We start from the raw sequence: 16,364 nt of genomic DNA, 5'->3' as shown, positions 1-16,364 counted from the left end.
AAGGAGTAAAAAGTCAAAGATGGAAACAGTGTGTTGATCCTTGTATCAAGTTAGATACACCTTAGTGTCAATTCATACAAAAAATAGTGACTGTAGTGTTTGCATCATCAGAACTTGTTGTTTGAGTACTGACAGCTAAGACAAATAAAAGAACAATATAATAGGGGATGGGTGTCGGACACTTCTAGGAATTGTATTGGCAACTTACCACATCATGAAGAATATGACCCACACTTCAACCTGCAGTTTGATTTGTTACTTATGGAGTTGTTTTTATCTCTCATTCATCTACAGTTATTATTGGGAGGGTTAAAAAGGGTGTGTGACGTCATCTGTTTCAAGTGCGGGAAACTGTCTTGATGCTTCACGGAAGCTACTTCTCATCTTGCTGAACAGGTTTCTGTCGGTGGTACTGACTTCACCTTAAATACCACAGGCTTCTGTAAACTCACATAAACAAACAATTAGTGTAAAGAAATCTACTCATGACGCGATCATCCATCAAACTGAATCAAAATGTTGGTAGGTCGGAGAGAGCGCGGGGGAGGTTCGGAAAGGCTGCAATATTCCAGATGGTCACACCGGGGAAAATCACTGTCGCTGTTGGCTCGGTTCCTGTGCTGTTTTCAATCATTCTTCACAGTTTCACACATAAATACATAAGATCTGTGGACAGACCCATAAGTACATGTACACCCAACAGTACATTTTATTTGTACAGTTCATATTTATAATGTTTTTATGAGCTTCTAAAGCTTCTTAAGTATTTGCTGCACTTTGACATATTAACCTTCTATGATCTTCCAGCATCTCTCTGTATAGTTTACAGTGTACAGAGTGATATTTCAGTATGATGAATTCCTACACTTAACTTTGACAAGCTGTAAAGTTACTGGTGCCAGTGAGCTCAATGTGAGTTTTTATCATGCCTAGGATTAAAACAAAGGGCGGACATATGTGCTGTCTGTTGTACTTACTTACTACCTCATATATCATCTGTCCAAGCATTTGGATTTATTATGACGCTTATCTTTAATACCTGGGTCAACTGTGTTCTTAATGAGTGCTTGAGGTTACATCCAGACTACAGTGTATCATGCTTCATCTGAGCATGCACTGCTTGTAAACACACTGGACAGGTCTCCAGTCCATATCACAGCAATTTCACCAGTGTTACATCAACTCTGAGAGTGGACTCAGTTAGTTGAACACTGGTGATTTTACATGACAGAATAAACCCGTTTAAACCAAGACTCACCAATATTCCCATTCACACTTTAGGAACAATTAGTTTTTGCATTTGACCTGACATGGCATGTGTTTGGATTGTTTGAGGAAAGTCATTTAACCACAATTTGAACTTTGAGTGACAGTCACAGAAACTGTCTTGGTAGTCAGCTTTTACAAGTTTGGTGACAATTGTATGCACCCTCCTCAGTAAAAGAAATTTAAAAAGGTTTTGAGATTGAATATAAAGTGAATCAGACACTGTCTAATTTTCCCTTTGCAAGTTTTTGAACCAATTCTGTCCAAAATCAGACGTTGATTAGTTGTCCTTCATGACCTCATTTCCTTTGTATATTTCACAACATACAGATTCAACAGATCTTCGACCACGTACAATATAACAACTCTGTGTAGTATTAAACTGAGCTGAGCTACTTCACTCTTAGTATCTGTAGCTTAGACCTGTTTTGGGGAAATCCCTCAGCTACAGACACGCTGCTAGAACGACGCACGTTGCAGTGCCGGTAGTGCACTGGAATCTACGTCTGAAATAATAAAACACGCTACAACAACAAAAAGGAACTTTCTCATTGTGAGACACGCTCCCATAATATAGGCTATGTCGAAAGCAGATATGAATGGTGACACGTGTTCCCAACCTGGGGTGTGATGCAATGCCTGTAACTTGTAGTTTATAAAGAACAATGTCATGTTCACTGAGTTTAATTACATTAGTACATTAGTGTTACAAGGTGAAGGGGAGGGAGATATGTATTTAGTGCATTAACATTCCCCAGAACTTTGTACTGAAAAGGCAGTGAATGATCTGGGAGTCAGATGAGTTTATAACCATACTGTGCCAGGTGTAGTTTATTATTAACAGTGTTACAGGGTTTATTACTCACTGTGATGTTGTTGTAAACAAATAGAAATGTTCACAGTCTTTCTGTCGTCAAGAGACGATCACAAAAAATACATCTCAACGAAGTTAGAATTGTTCTTCTTACTGAATAATCCACAGCCAACATAAGCATATACACATTTTCTCACAAAGGCAGATTTTCAATCACAAATATTTCCCCACACATGAAAAGCATTATGCTAAATATTGTACAGGAGCATGTGGGTTTAGAAACCAGTGTTTTTTTTTAATTGGTTTACAATAAACATTCCAGATATTACATACATCTTCATCAAACCACATACAGATTCCAAGTGTATCGTGTTGGCTTCCAACAACAACATAAAGCCAAAAGTATGAAGCCACAGGATTATCTCCTGTAGTGCTTTACCTCTGCCAGGTCACATCTAATGATAAGAAACCACATACATGACCGAATTTGACTCCATAAAAGAAGAAAGACATAAAACTATGCACTGAAATGCTAAAACAAACAAACAAACAAACAAGTTGATGTATAAAACAAACATCTGACAACAGCAAAATGCAAAGTTCACCTCCCTTTTGTTTAAACTATACAACATGTGTATGTGTCTCTGTCATAGTTGTACAGATGGAGACAGTATGAACCTGCAATAGCTCCTATTTAAAATGTTTTATTTATAAATGAATGTATTGTCTTAACAAATGCTTGCCAGAATTTTATAAACCACTCCCACACAGGGGTTTGGCCAAGTAAAGACTACATAAGAGAGGTGACATCCAGGTGGAGCATCATACAGGTGAGCCCTTACATTCTCATGTCTCCACCCTCTACTGCCTGAGGATACTACCTCACTGGACCAGACACAGGAGTAAACCTCTGACTTGACAAGGTGCAGCAGTTCTCCTCTTTGTGCTCGTTCATCCTGAGTTTGTAATATTTTTCCCTGTCATCATATGACTGTCTCTCAGCCTCTGAGAACGTAGAGAAGTATGTGTGACAGATTCTTTCACTTCTCTTTTCGTGTTGTAAAGTCTGGTGTCTCATAAGAGTGTTTTCTCCAATCTTTTCCAGATTGTCCCTGAAATATGTCAGCAGAAATGGAGATGGTGAGTGTGATGTTATTTTATTAATTGTTTTGTTATCAGTCAGTTGGTTGTTAGTAGTTCATTTTTTTATTCATTTGTTATTCATATGATGATTTGATATAATAGCACAGAGAAGAGTTTATATTTCTAAAATCAGGTGATCCAGTAGTGGTTGTGCTCAAGCATATTATCTTATTGACTTTATCAGATGTGTGTAGGCGAAGGAGAAAAGGGTGGTGTGTAAGAATAGCAGCTAAACCACATATAACACTGTTACATTAATGTTACCTGTGTGGGTGAAAGCACAAACACTTGCATAAATTTGCCAGTCAAACTAAACTACACATGGTCAGTGTTTCATCTGGCTCTACACAGAAATGCTACAACACACATTGGGACCAGTATAAATCCAGTGTGGTTGCACTGCAGACTGTGAATTGCCAGTGTTACTTTGGAAAAAAAATCTATTGTAGTCTGTGTGGAAAAAAATAATGATATTACAAAAGTGATCTCTACTGTTTAATATCATAAAAAAGATGATTCATAGATATGTTAAAGCTCATATAGTGAATAGTGTCAATAGTGCACTATGAAACAACAGTAGGTTGTCACAAAATCAAACAGCAGGTGTTTTATCTGATACTAACAACACCTCAGGCTATGACTGGCACAAAATAAATGCAGTCATGAAAAAATGGTCCTCACTACTAACATCACACAACAAACACAGTAAGAGCCAAAGCCTGAGAGTATGCCATTTCTGTCCCACTCTGTGTCTGTCAGATATCTTGTGTGAACGAGCTCAGGCTGAGTGGCAGTCGGGGGGCCTGGAGCGCAGTGGCCCCCTCCTCCTGCCCCGAGGTGGATCTGGAGGTCATCGAGGAGTACCTGCAGGAGCATTCACTGGAGGTCCAGCCTGCACACACTCCCGCATCACCTCCGAACTCCATGGGGCAACAGACACACACACATTCCCGTCATGGCACTAGGATCATAGGTTAGTGTGATGATAATTAAACAGGCAGTAATAGTGATGATGGAGCTGTAGCTCTCGTATGTCTGCACCTTTTATCTGACTGGATCTTTTGCCTGATTCTTCGCAGAGAATAGCTGGTCAGGTCAGCATGCGTATGAGTGGCACTGTGGTTCCCACACTCCAAATGAGGAATATGAAGTACAAGCCCCTCCTTCAGCCTGGCCTAGTCCCCATGACAACCAGTGGGTGAGTTCAATGACCTCATTCTCTTTGTAAATTAAAATTTAATTACCTCTAGTGTAGCATACTTCAACATGTCACTGTGTGTGTATGTATGAATTTAGACTAATGTAAGAAAATTGACTGGATTTATTTATCATTTATGAAGATGGATACACCTGTAAATTATTGATATGTTTTACATGTGTTTGCTTCAGGACCACATTGCATATTCTTACGAGGCGCCTACATACATTGATTCAGACTCCCAGTCCAGTAGCTCCCAGTACCAGGAATATCAAGATTCACCGTCACCATTGTCTGACAGAGGAGGCAGGGAGGACAGACACTGCCTGCCTCTTGCCCCACTGTCAGGTACAAACACACCAAACTTCTGTGTATTTCATATAAAGCCCACTGTTGTGTTAAACAGCATGCAAGTTCACACAGATACAAACATGTACGGCATACATCATTGTGACCTCATATTTGTGTTTATATCCTCTTCCTCCTTGGTAGGAAAAAGGAAGGAGCGGTTGTTCCAGTTCCTGTTTGAGATGCTTCAGACACCGTCGATGCGAAGCTGCATCTGGTGGGTCCATTCCTCCAATGGCACCTTTCAGTTCTCCTCCCAAAACAAAGAGCGCCTGGCGCAGCTGTGGGGCCGGCGGAAGGGAAATCGCAAGCCCATGACCTACCAGAAGATGGCACGGGCACTGAGGAACTACTCCCGTACCGGTGAGATTCAGAAGGTGAAGAGGAAGCTCACTTATCAATTTAATGAGAAGACGCTGAGAGGCCTACAGGGAGACTGTAATACAGTGTAGGAAGCACGACGATGCCTTTATAGAAAGACAGACATAGAAGAAGCACAGCAGATATTCAAGTGCATAGAACCGATGAATGTCCTTTTTGCTGACTCTAAATCTGTGTCATGTGGAGATAAATGAATACTGAGTATTGTAAAAGCCAGATGAAGCACTCTAGGTCAGAACCACACAGAACCATCCTGGAGTTGGTACACATAATTGGCAAACCAGAACCGATGCAAACTAACTCCACAAGCAATGTGTGGAAACTACGCTGGCATTTAAAAAATACGTAAATCTCAAAGGTTGTCACATAAAATCTACTTTATAAGTAGAACTTTATTTGTTTTCAAAGCAAAAAGTTGTGGATTTCATGTTTGTTGTGTTTTGTTGTAATTCTGTATTACAGATGCTCAGTAGATATGAAATCGTCCTGACAAAAATGTGGTTGTGATAATATGATCTGTTTGTCTAGAAATATCTTTTCTGAGATTAAATAAATCTAAAAATATTTTCAGGATCTCTCTGGCTGGCTGTCTCTCTCTCTCTATACTGTATGAACAAAAAATATACTGTATGGTGCATATCAAAGAATACACAGATGTGCTTATAAACTGAAGCAAACACACACACACATACACACACAGCCAAAACTGTATGCAAAGTAAGCTTATGCTGGAGAGTTGCCAGTAAAAACAGACATGTTTATCAGTAACATCTAAAAAGTCCCCTCACACGTACAATACAGTACAGTAACACAACACACACTGAGCACATTGGAGATTAATATTCACTATACTTTCTTGGATAAATAAATGTCATTTAAACCAAATGACACCGGACTAATACATAATATTCACACATAAGCACAGAAATTGTATATGTATAATATACTTCATAGCACATGATTTATACAAAAATTGGTCTTGTGGTATGGTACAGTATTTGTGGGAATGAGTAGTGAAACCCTAAAGTTACTCAGGTACTCCATTTTTGCATTCCATTTTGCTTTTAATGACGACTGCCGTCTCAAAATGTTTGAACCCTGCGAATAGTATCTCTCACAAGAGCACACATTTGCAAAACAGGTATTGTCTCAGGCAAACCTGATGCAACTAACCAATTGATTTGCATGTTAGAAATATGGCTAAATCAAATAAACTGTCAAAAAAAGGCAAGAGAGGAGATCATTGCCTTTCACAAACCAAAAAAAGTATACAAAAAGGAAAACACAAATAGTGAAGGCTCTGAATGTTCCTAGATATAGTACACCACTAAAAGCATAGTTTGCAAGTTCACAGTTATAAAAACAAGGGCTACACTAGCTGGACGTTGCACAGAAAGGAGTCTATCAAGAGCTGCAAACAGATTTCTGAGAAGGCAGGGGGAGAACTACCTGGCTGCAGTGAAGCATGGTGGTGGCTCGGTGATGCTCTGGGGCTGCTTTGCTTTCCTCCGGCACTTGAAACCTGCAGCAGGTGGAAGGTGAGATGGACTGGGTATCAGGACACCCGTCTTTGAGAAAGCTGAAGCTTGGGCATCACTGGACCTTCCAACGGGACAATTATACCAAGCATAACAGCAGGTCCACAAGGGCTGGTGCAGAAAAAAGGATGGAAGATTCTAGAGTGACTGCTTACGTGAGCTGCAAACGGGCTCGATGCCACAGGCTGTGATAGCCACCAGTGTGCTCCACTACTGTAAGCGTTGAAGATGCTTGTCACCAAGGATTTAAATAATTTTGAGGCTGTAGAACTCACTAAAAGTTATGTTTTGTCTTGAATTTGGAGGAAACACTTGTGCCATTAGTTGTGTTGACGTTTTGAAATTGTTCTTGTTTCATTTCTTCTTTGCAGACTTTTATTTCACTTTTGTAAATATAATAATTGTAACTGAGTATTTTTATATTGTTCCTACTTTTTATTTGCTACTTTCCGAGCTCCGAACACACCTGTGTGAAAAAAAGAACATGGCTCATTCAGAAGTCGTATCCTTTAATGCTCCTGAAGCACATTCATTAGCAAGAAAATGTTTTGCTCCACTGATGAGATACAGATGTTGTCTCCACGGAGTGCATGCCTATTGTTGAGTGTGCACGGAAGCGCATACATGTTTGCATATAAAACCGTCCTCAGTTGTTTTTTTTTGGTCATTTGAAGCTGAGAGCTGACTGCAGCAATAAACTCTCTGAACAACAAATTAAGGATTATGTAGGATTTTACTCTGTGGAACTTGTTTCACCTGTTCACAGCTGCCAAGGAAACCTGCTCCATCGGACTTACAGTAGATAGATTCTGTATCTTCCCTGCTCTCTCTCCTCAGTGATGGCTCAGTGGAGTTGGATAGCTTACACAGCATTAGAAGTGTTGATTGCTGTGGCGTGTTGCCTTGGCAATGTGTTGGTGGTGTGTGCAGTGTGTGTCGGTATCCGGGATTCCCTTCGGGAGCCAACTTTCTGCTTCCTGGTTTCCTTGGCAGCGGCTGACTTCCTAGTGGGCATGGCTGCTGTTCCTCTGGCTGTTCTCTTGGACGGCTGGGTGAGCCTGACCCCTGACCTGTGCCTGCTTCTCAGCTGTGTCATACTCGTGCTGACACAGGCCTCTGTCCTGTCTCTGCTAGCTATTGCTGTGGACAGATACCTGCGGTTACACACACCGCTCAGGTGGTATGCATTTTAAAACTGTGGTTCAGAACTAAAAAAAAAAAAAAAAAGCTTTATGAATAACATGCTTACGTGTTGTCCTCTCTTTTCCATTTCTTTTTCCTTCATTCACAGATACAAATCCCTGGCCACACAGAAACGCACCTGGTTGGCTGTGTCTGTGTGCTGGATACTTTCGTGTTTACTGGGGTTCATTCCTCTGTTCGGCTGGCACAACTACTCCCCTCCAGCATCTAACTCTACCAACTCCTCTGCTTCCTCCTCCATGTCTCGCCCATGCACCTTCCTCTCTGTCATCTCGCTTCCCTTCATGGTCTACTTCAACTTCCTGGGATGTGTCATGGCACCCCTGCTGGTCATGATGCTCCTCTACGCTCGAATCTTCTGGAGCCTGCAGGGACGCCTAAAGGAAAGCTATCCCCAAGTTCAGGCCTCTCTGCTCAGGGAGAAGAGGCTGGCCTGCTCCCTGGCTCTGGTCCTCTTTTTGTTTGCCAGCTGCTGGATTCCACTTCACCTGATGAACTGTCTGCTACTGATTCATGGCCCTCAAGCTGTCACACAGGGAACATTATATACAGGTGACAGTAGCTTTTCTACTCTATATATCTATACATTCATTTTGTTGTTGTTTGTTTACATGCTCAGAGAATCAGTGGCATTTTTTCTCCACTGTTCTGGGTTTTTATTATGACGTCAACATAGATCAAAATACTTACCAGGTTAAAAATATATATGTTTTCCCAGGTATTCTCCTATCTCATGCCAACTCAGCCATCAACCCTGTCGTCTACGCTTATCGCATCCCAAAGATCCGGCAGGCCTACAGCCAGATATGCAGGCGTTTCTTCATGGGGCCAAACTGTTGCCATGGGGACAAGCATGTCAGCAATCAATAACATGCAGTCGAGCCAATCACACAGAGACGTGTGGATCGAGAGGGAAGACCACACCCTAGCAAAGACTCAGGATCATTTTAACCGCAGTGTGTTTGACAGTTATTCATGGGACTGTGTCAGAAGGTCTTTACCTACTATAACTATAAAATGTATCAGTGTATCCAACGAGCATTTACAGTTTTATGTATTTACAGTGCGTGTTTTAATGTGTAATCCCCACGTGTAACGTCTCGTTCGAATGAAACCCATCTTTCTCAAGTCTTCCGTGGTATTCATCGGCCCTACCCTCGTCTGCAACTGTCTGTGTAGTTAGAACGATCTTGTGTGTCTCCACTAGAGTGTGCACTACACCAACAAACTCAACAGCTGCTGTTGACCATGGACCATGAAACCATCAGAATGCAGTAGGTGACAAACAACTATTTCAAGACCTCATTCACTGGACAACTGATGTGAGCCAAGCAAAACTTTTATTGAGATGTACAAATACTCAAGCAGGGCATGAGGCATTAATCCGTCGCAGCACATACAGTATTTACGCGATCTTTTCTGTTATATCTAAGAATAAGTGTGACACGTACCATGTGTGTTGAATATTCTTGAGTGTTCACGGAGCTCCTCAGGGAAGGCAATAGACTGTATAGTTATCACCTGAGCAGGGTGTAATCCCACCCACCAAACTATACAACCTACTACCTCACCCTGACAGAGTCCAAATCAAACACACCACACGTTCAGCTAAGCAGCTATTTCACCTGCTCTAGCATAAAGCTCCGTGCATCACAATGAATTATGTTAGATTGTTGCAAATGTGTGCTTTGATTGGACAACACTATTGCCCATGTGGCGACGACAGTCGGCGAGTAGCTGACTCAGCTGTCTCCTTGGGAAAGACAGTAGATTGTATAGTTATCTCAAAAAGAGGTCACGCAACCCCACAACTATTCAATCTACTACCTCAGCCCCAAGGACAGCATCCACGTTGCTTCAGCACCAAAGATCCTCAAAGGTAAAACTCCTGCAATGGCACAAAGAAAAAGAGGGTTATCTTAATTAACTAGTCCTTCCAGTACAATACATGCAAGATAAAACTTGATAGGATTATCATTTTAGATGTGTATACTCATTTAACATTTTCAATTCATGTGTTCCAATTAAATCCCTAAAGAAAGGTAATTGTATTTCCAGTTTTATCTGTGGCAGATTCTTTGTTTTTGTTTAAATTGGTTCCTGGAAACAGTTCAAAATCACGACTTATGGCGGAAAACTGCTCGTGCTTCATGACAACAAGTCTTCAACTGCCAAGATTTGGAGAACGTTTATCACTTCTTAACAAAAGAAGGACCCTCGGAGATTTTGCATGATGGCACATCCTCACTGATCAACCATGCTTTTTTTGTTGCAGAGCTGAATGTCTTTAAGAAATCCGTTACAATAAAGTGAATGAAAGACAAATTTAACGGTAAGCAGACATCGGGAAGTGAGAGCACTAATGTGTGAAACCCCAACAAACAACTCACTGGCTTCCTGAGACTCTGGCATGTGATCGAATGAGAAAAAAAAAACGAGCTGCTCAACTCTGTGCCAGGAATTTGTTTCCATTTTTGCCAAAAACTGAGTTCAATCCAGAGGGCTATCCCTGTGTAGGCTGGCTGCTGCGTCTCAGACGGAGGTACACACACAGATGCCTGCAAATATGGCTTCCACCAGCTGCCTCTGATTGAATACAAGCCTGGGATTCTGCCCCCCAAAACACAACAAGAAACACAAAATGGCGTCTCGCACATCGGCCATTTTAGGTCTGCCTAAAAAAACGAAAAGGTCCACCTTTCAGGTTCTTTTTTTTTGACTCGACCCTGCTGTCTCTTGATGAAGAAAGAGCGGCTGTTCTATCGAGAGTGATGGAGAATCAGTCTTGTGCCAAGCACTGAGACGAAGCCAACAGACCCAGACGGCACAATCTATCACAGGTACTTAGTGAGAGAGCAACTTTAACAGTTCTTATCAGACAACTGCAGAGTTCACAGTGAAAAAGCATGATCACACAGGGCACGTCCGTGTGCCTGTAATTTTATTATTAATAACAACGGTCAAAACGTCATAACCACAGAACTTTCACTGAGGAGGCAGACAGTATTTTCGGTTTCTTCACTGTTGATTAATTTCACAAAGATGCTTATGCCCAAACTGCTAAACTCTTAGTGAATAAATATAGGGATGAGACCAGTAGGTTAACATGGCAGCGACTGAAGGGTTAATGAGTGCCAGACTAAATGCCAGACCTGGGCCTCAAATAGACAGAGAAGAGGTTAAGAGGTACACTTCTTGCATAAATTAGCATACAACCACAACCCCTGAGGCTTGGTCCAGACCAGCCAATAGTTAGCATGCAGTAGACCCTGCTAGTCTGATTACAGAAGACTAGACAGACAGAAGGGGGTGGGGGTGTGCTGGCATGATGCCCAACTCTGCCACCATGCCAGGGACAGATCTATGAGCTCTGTTTAGTCGCCAGGAAACGTCTCCTGACTGGAGCTGCATTTAGAGGACAAGGGGACTAGACTAGCAGTGATATGACACAGTATAAGGGTCAAATTAATGACGACTTAGCATGACATGCTGAGCATGGCCTCAAATGAAAAACAAAACAAACAAACAAAAAAAACAAACACAGATTTAAATACTACATGTTTGTGTTTGCATTGTGTGCTTTTGGGTTAATTGCAAAAATTGGCATCCCATTCTCTGAACAACTGCTGACTGTTGACTGGGAGCACTGAGACTCAGTTAGTCATGTGAGCTCTACTGGGCGCTGTTGTCTGTGATCATGGACTTTGTCTATGGCACATAAAAGAGGCACGCATGGCTCATCTGAGGCAATCATTTTCTCTGTCAACAGCCCCAAAATAAATGCGCCTCAAGCCTATGGGGCAGCTGAGAGGATCTTGTAGAAAAGACAAGAAAGGAAAAAACGTGGTCCATTGAGTTCATTTCATCTGCCTATCAGACAGTCTGTCTGTGCATCTGTCACAGCAGAATTACGGCTAAATGCTAGTAAATTTACATTAGAGGTATTTCGTGCAAGCCAAGCAACACAGACCTTGTCCTTTTTTGCCCTTTGATAGCGCTGCTCTGTTGTGACCAACCAGGATATGTTTTTCTGGAGACAATTTCCTGCTTTAGTTTGTTAATCTTTCTTTGGGTGACAGCTACACGAGTTCCTTGTGCATTTTCCAAAACCTTCTGTCAGTTATAGCTCAGTGGAATTTGTGTTTTTTTTTTTTTCCTGAACAGATGTTTTACACCTAACCTGAGTCAGTAAAGCTCATACCTTCACCATCTAAAAAAATGAAAAGGAAATATCCAGAAAATGTAGTAATCCCACTCACTGGGGATTAAGTGTAAAGAATAAAACCAAATCAACTGCTGATCTAAACAACTGGTGTGTATTATATAGGTTTGACAAACTTCCTCTATACCACCAAAATCCAATTGAAAAATAAAAAATAAAAACCCTAATCGCATGGCACCATCTTTAAAAAAAAAAAAAGATTAGTTTGAAAAATATCATGAAAACAAATAGGTCTTCGCTTCCTCTCATTCACTGTGAAAGGATGTAGGATTCATCAGAGTTACTCCTCACCCACTGCAAACAACGTAAACACACACAAATTAATTAGCAAATCCCCGAACACACACAGCACACTCATATTGCCAACAAAACTCTTCAGAATTGGAGCAGATTTTCGCAGGAAGCACAGGCAGGAAAATACCTATTGGATTTCCTGGTCCCTTGGTCCCTGGTCCCTTCGAGACAGGATGAATGCTTGGCACAGACACAACGAAGGGGGCACCAGACGATCGGTACAGGTTCTTGTGTGTTTCTCTCTCTCTTTCTCTCTCTCTCTCTCTCTCTCTCTGAGCTTTGTGCCAAGAATGGGCAGTGTCTGTGTGCCAGGCAGAATTTCAATGAGGGAGGAAGGAGGTGGTGATGGTGGGCAAAGAGGAGGAGCAGTGGGGGAGTTGGAGTTGGCACAGGAAGTATGCCACACATTAAATGGCAGGATGAAGAATTCCCACAGTAAAAAAAAACATATAAACAAATGTCTTATCTTATTTGTGTCCAGTCTATTCCAGAGGAAAACTGTGTGCAGACATCTGTCATCTGACAAAGAGGTTATTTTATGATACCTGCTGTTTCATCTTCCCCACTCCCTAACGAATGCCTGGTTTCTACATTAAAGAACGAAGGACTGAGCTTCATCCATGCCCACTTGGCACGGTGCCCACTCTTGTGTTCTGTATATCCTCACTAACAAGGCGTAAACACACAGGGCTCATGCTCACATGCATGCATGTACGCAGAAATTGGTTGCCATATGCATGTACTTGCACACAACCACGCAGTGGTAGGCAGCATAGTCTACACAGCATAGTTACTCGACCCGTGTACATAAAAGAAGCTATCTGATCCTAATTTACTGAAGGCTAATTAAATGAAAATACTTCCAGTCCTTTGCCATCAACTTCTCTGTTTTGTGAGATAGTGGGGCGACACACATATGTTGGACTCACAGGCATAAGAGCTAGGTAAACATGTTGGGCAACGTGTTTGATGAAATGATAGCACTGAGATAAGGCAAGAGTATAAGGAAGCCTTTGTGTTGACTATTACAATGTCTAACAACCATTTCAACTATAGATACAGACATACATTTGGAGCCAAGATTTATTCTAATTAATGATTTAATCATCTGAATCAGAAAGGGTAGCAGAGCATTCTACACATTTATATATCCCCCTGCCTTTTAGATTAACACTCAGTCACCTTAGGTTAGTTTATCACAACATTAGTATCGCATTTTTAAAAATCAAGACAGTCACTGAATCGCTGCTGTATGGGGATACGTTAGGTTTTTCTCCTCTACATCTACCCTCTCTGTCCCATCTCTCTATGGCTTTGCTAAAGTGCTGATGAGATGTTTCGTTACCATGGTTTCAAATGTTTCTGATAGCTCAGATGCCTGGTCTGGCATGTTGCTACACGCCCACATGTTATAGCATTCACCAATGCCACACAGAGCAGGCCATAAACACACATATGTACAGCATATAGACACAAACATTTAGAGAGGCGTACCCTTTCAAAGAGGGCATGCGTGCATGTATACAAAGAGAAATGCGTGCAAGAGTGCAAAGTAGCATATGTCAGGTCGAAACAGCTGCAGCTTCCTGCACAAGAAGAGAAACTTCCTGTTGCCTCGCTGCAAACCACGGCCGGTCAGCCAAGATATCAACCAATCAGCTATGTTGAGGCTGAATGCAGGAAGTTAGCCTGACTGCCTCTAGGAGAAAAACTCAGAAGCATTATGAGGCAACACGATAAGTTCATCTGAGGATAAGAGAGGGGCGGGGAAAGAGCTCTCCCACTCCTACCTCTCTTTCTGTCTCTGTAACCCTTGTTCTCTCTATTTTCTACAGCTTCTTCTTTCTTACTATTTTCACTTACTATCACTTCCATGTCCATATACATAAAAAGAGGTTCTCTTGGTCCTTTTTTAAGAATGAATTTCCCGTTAAATGCTTTGCCAGCAATTTGAAATAACAGAGACTGATACAGCTGAATTGGGAGAAGTTTGACAACGAATTGTCAGGGGTATGTTGAAAGGGTCTGCCCATATTCAGTGTTTCTTAAACACGTGGCATGAAGGCGCCATCTTAACAACAACCCCTATTCAGATCAAGATACAGTACTGACAATAACCTGTCCTAAATGCCTACTTGTACATCTAACATGGATATGTTTCAGTTATTAAATTTCTCCTTCTACAAAGTAAGATGACAATCAGATCAAGTTTCGGAACGTAAAGTTGACATTTTGCTTTTGTCCTACCGTATTCTGGCCTCTAACTTGCGACTGTAATAAAAAATACAGTGTAATGTTAATCATTTGCTTGTTTTCTCACAACTAACTAAGATAAACATCAATCAGATAAATGCGATTGTTTTCATATTTCCTCCCTTTTGGACAGCGATTCAAGCTGGCGTTAAAAAACAGTGGTTTTACTGATAAAACGTAAAAAAACTGCAGACGATACCAAGTACAATTCTGCTTGACGATCTTTGTGTCGTCCGCTTGTTTGACCTAACCCAGTTTCATTTCTGCCTCAGTTTCCACCTAAAGTGTAAAGTATCATAAAGAGTAGGCTATGATGCATGTTGTGTGTGTCAAGACAAACATTACAGTTGCCACCTTTTCACAAACTGTCACACCCCTAAGTCGCAGACAGATAAAACTCATGCACATAAGCACACGTTCTTTGTCACATATACAAGTTCTCATAATGTTAGAAAGTGTGAAGGGAATGAGAAACAAAGTAAATACAGCCTTCGTTTTATCTATCATTACAGCTATGATGATAAGAGACCTGGCAAGTGCCTCACTTGTCCTGTGGGTGCAGCTTTTCAACACTGGCCTGCAGCTAAACTTATACTGATATGAACACAACAGCCCTCTGGCTCAGTTGACCCTCAGAGATCAGACAGTAACCGAGGAGGCCTGGCCTTCCTCTTGCCAGTCTACAAAGAGACACCTGTTCAGTATGGAAAGCAACAGAAACACTGTTTACCATCCTGTCAGAGCCTGATGTCCTAGAGCATGGAGAGGAGAAGAAGAGGGGGACAGAGGGAGATGGAAAGTTCAGGGAAGCAGGACAGAGACGATGGTCAGCAGGGAGTCGAGGAGTCCCAGAGAACACTAGAAAAGTTTCTCCTGTATGTCCATCTAGCCAAAATGGCGGCGAACGGAGTGCGGCGTGGCAACCGACAACGATAGACACATTTACAGGAGGAACGCCGTGACGAAGGATAGAGAAGAGAGCGAGAGGAACTAGAGGAGAAAGATTATAGTTAAAAAACACAAGAAGAGGTGTCGCAGGATAAAAGAGAAAAATACCTGAAGTCTGTATGTGAGCGGCGGGCTGGGCCGAAGGACTGGGAGGAAAAGAGGGCCGTGATGGCGGGAAGAAGGGAAAAGAGAGGAGTAGAGCACACCCTCTGGGAGCTACACCCCCTTCCCACAATCCCCTCCTACTGGCGTGAGTGCGTCTGTCCGTACTCAGGGTGACAGAGACGTCTGCTCACACATAGCTCTATAACACACACAAGCCACAGTATCAAACACAATGTCCACAACAAAAAGAGAGAAGCACCAACACGGACTCACAACAGACTCGCAGCACTTGCGGTTGCGTACGACCAAAACGGAGACAAGCGCGCAAACAAAGACACGCAGGACAGTTCAAAACACAAACATACACATAATCAATTCGCCAGCCTTTGGATCGCCCTCTGCTCTGCCCTGTGCTGTGTATGCCTCGGTCCGCCTGCCCACTTTGGCACTGCTGCCAAGAGGGACGGAAAGAAAAAAGAGGGGAGGAGGGGGGGTGTAGATACGGAGAAAAAGAGGAAGGGAGGGACATACTGTAGCGAGAGAGAGAGAGGGGGAACAGAAAGAGGAGGAGTCAGAGAAAAAAGAGTTAGGAAAGAGAGTGAGACACCGAAAGACAAGAAAAAGAAAGAAGAATCGTCAACTGTCGTGTAC

General features: G+C 42.0%; 2 protein-coding genes and 1 long non-coding RNA gene across 6 annotated transcripts; 2 read left to right on the top strand and 1 right to left on the bottom strand.

The window, feature by feature from the left end:
* Positions 1 to 2,091: 2,091 nt before the first annotated feature.
* LOC113167447 (transcription factor Spi-B) lies at positions 2,092 to 5,723 on the top strand. 4 transcript variants are annotated; one of them, XM_026368074.1, is made up of 6 exons: positions 2,092 to 3,003; positions 3,186 to 3,220; positions 3,983 to 4,196; positions 4,303 to 4,421; positions 4,613 to 4,769; positions 4,914 to 5,723. In XM_026368074.1, the coding sequence occupies exons 2-6, from the start codon at positions 3,200 to 3,202 to the stop codon at positions 5,219 to 5,221; spliced, it is 819 nt and encodes a 272-aa protein (XP_026223859.1). In that variant the 5' UTR covers positions 2,092 to 3,003; positions 3,186 to 3,199; the 3' UTR covers positions 5,222 to 5,723. The 4 variants fall into 4 exon arrangements, with proteins under 4 accessions (XP_026223859.1, XP_026223855.1, XP_026223857.1 ...); XM_026368070.1 differs by having other exon boundaries at positions 4,613 to 5,723; XM_026368072.1 differs by having other exon boundaries at positions 2,092 to 3,101; positions 4,613 to 5,723.
* An 89-nt stretch (positions 5,724 to 5,812) lies between these two features.
* Positions 5,813 to 9,096, top strand: LOC113167448 (adenosine receptor A3-like). The gene is made up of 3 exons (XM_026368075.1): positions 5,813 to 7,865; positions 7,980 to 8,443; positions 8,610 to 9,096. The coding sequence occupies exons 1-3, from the start codon at positions 7,528 to 7,530 to the stop codon at positions 8,759 to 8,761; spliced, it is 954 nt and encodes a 317-aa protein (XP_026223860.1). The 5' UTR covers positions 5,813 to 7,527; the 3' UTR covers positions 8,762 to 9,096.
* A 118-nt stretch (positions 9,097 to 9,214) lies between these two features.
* On the bottom strand, positions 9,215 to 16,145 carry LOC113167466. The gene is made up of 3 exons (XR_003299288.1): positions 16,079 to 16,145; positions 15,717 to 15,912; positions 9,215 to 9,779 (listed from the first exon to the last, which is right to left on the bottom strand). It is a non-coding gene; the product is annotated as an uncharacterized LOC113167466 (long non-coding RNA).
* Between the last annotated feature and the right edge of the window lie 219 nt (positions 16,146 to 16,364).

The sequence above is a fragment of the Anabas testudineus genome, chromosome 7 (assembly GCF_900324465.2).
Source record: "Anabas testudineus chromosome 7, fAnaTes1.2, whole genome shotgun sequence".
Lineage (NCBI taxonomy): Eukaryota > Metazoa > Chordata > Actinopteri > Anabantiformes > Anabantidae > Anabas > Anabas testudineus.
This window is presented reverse-complemented; position numbering and strand designations above follow the sequence as displayed.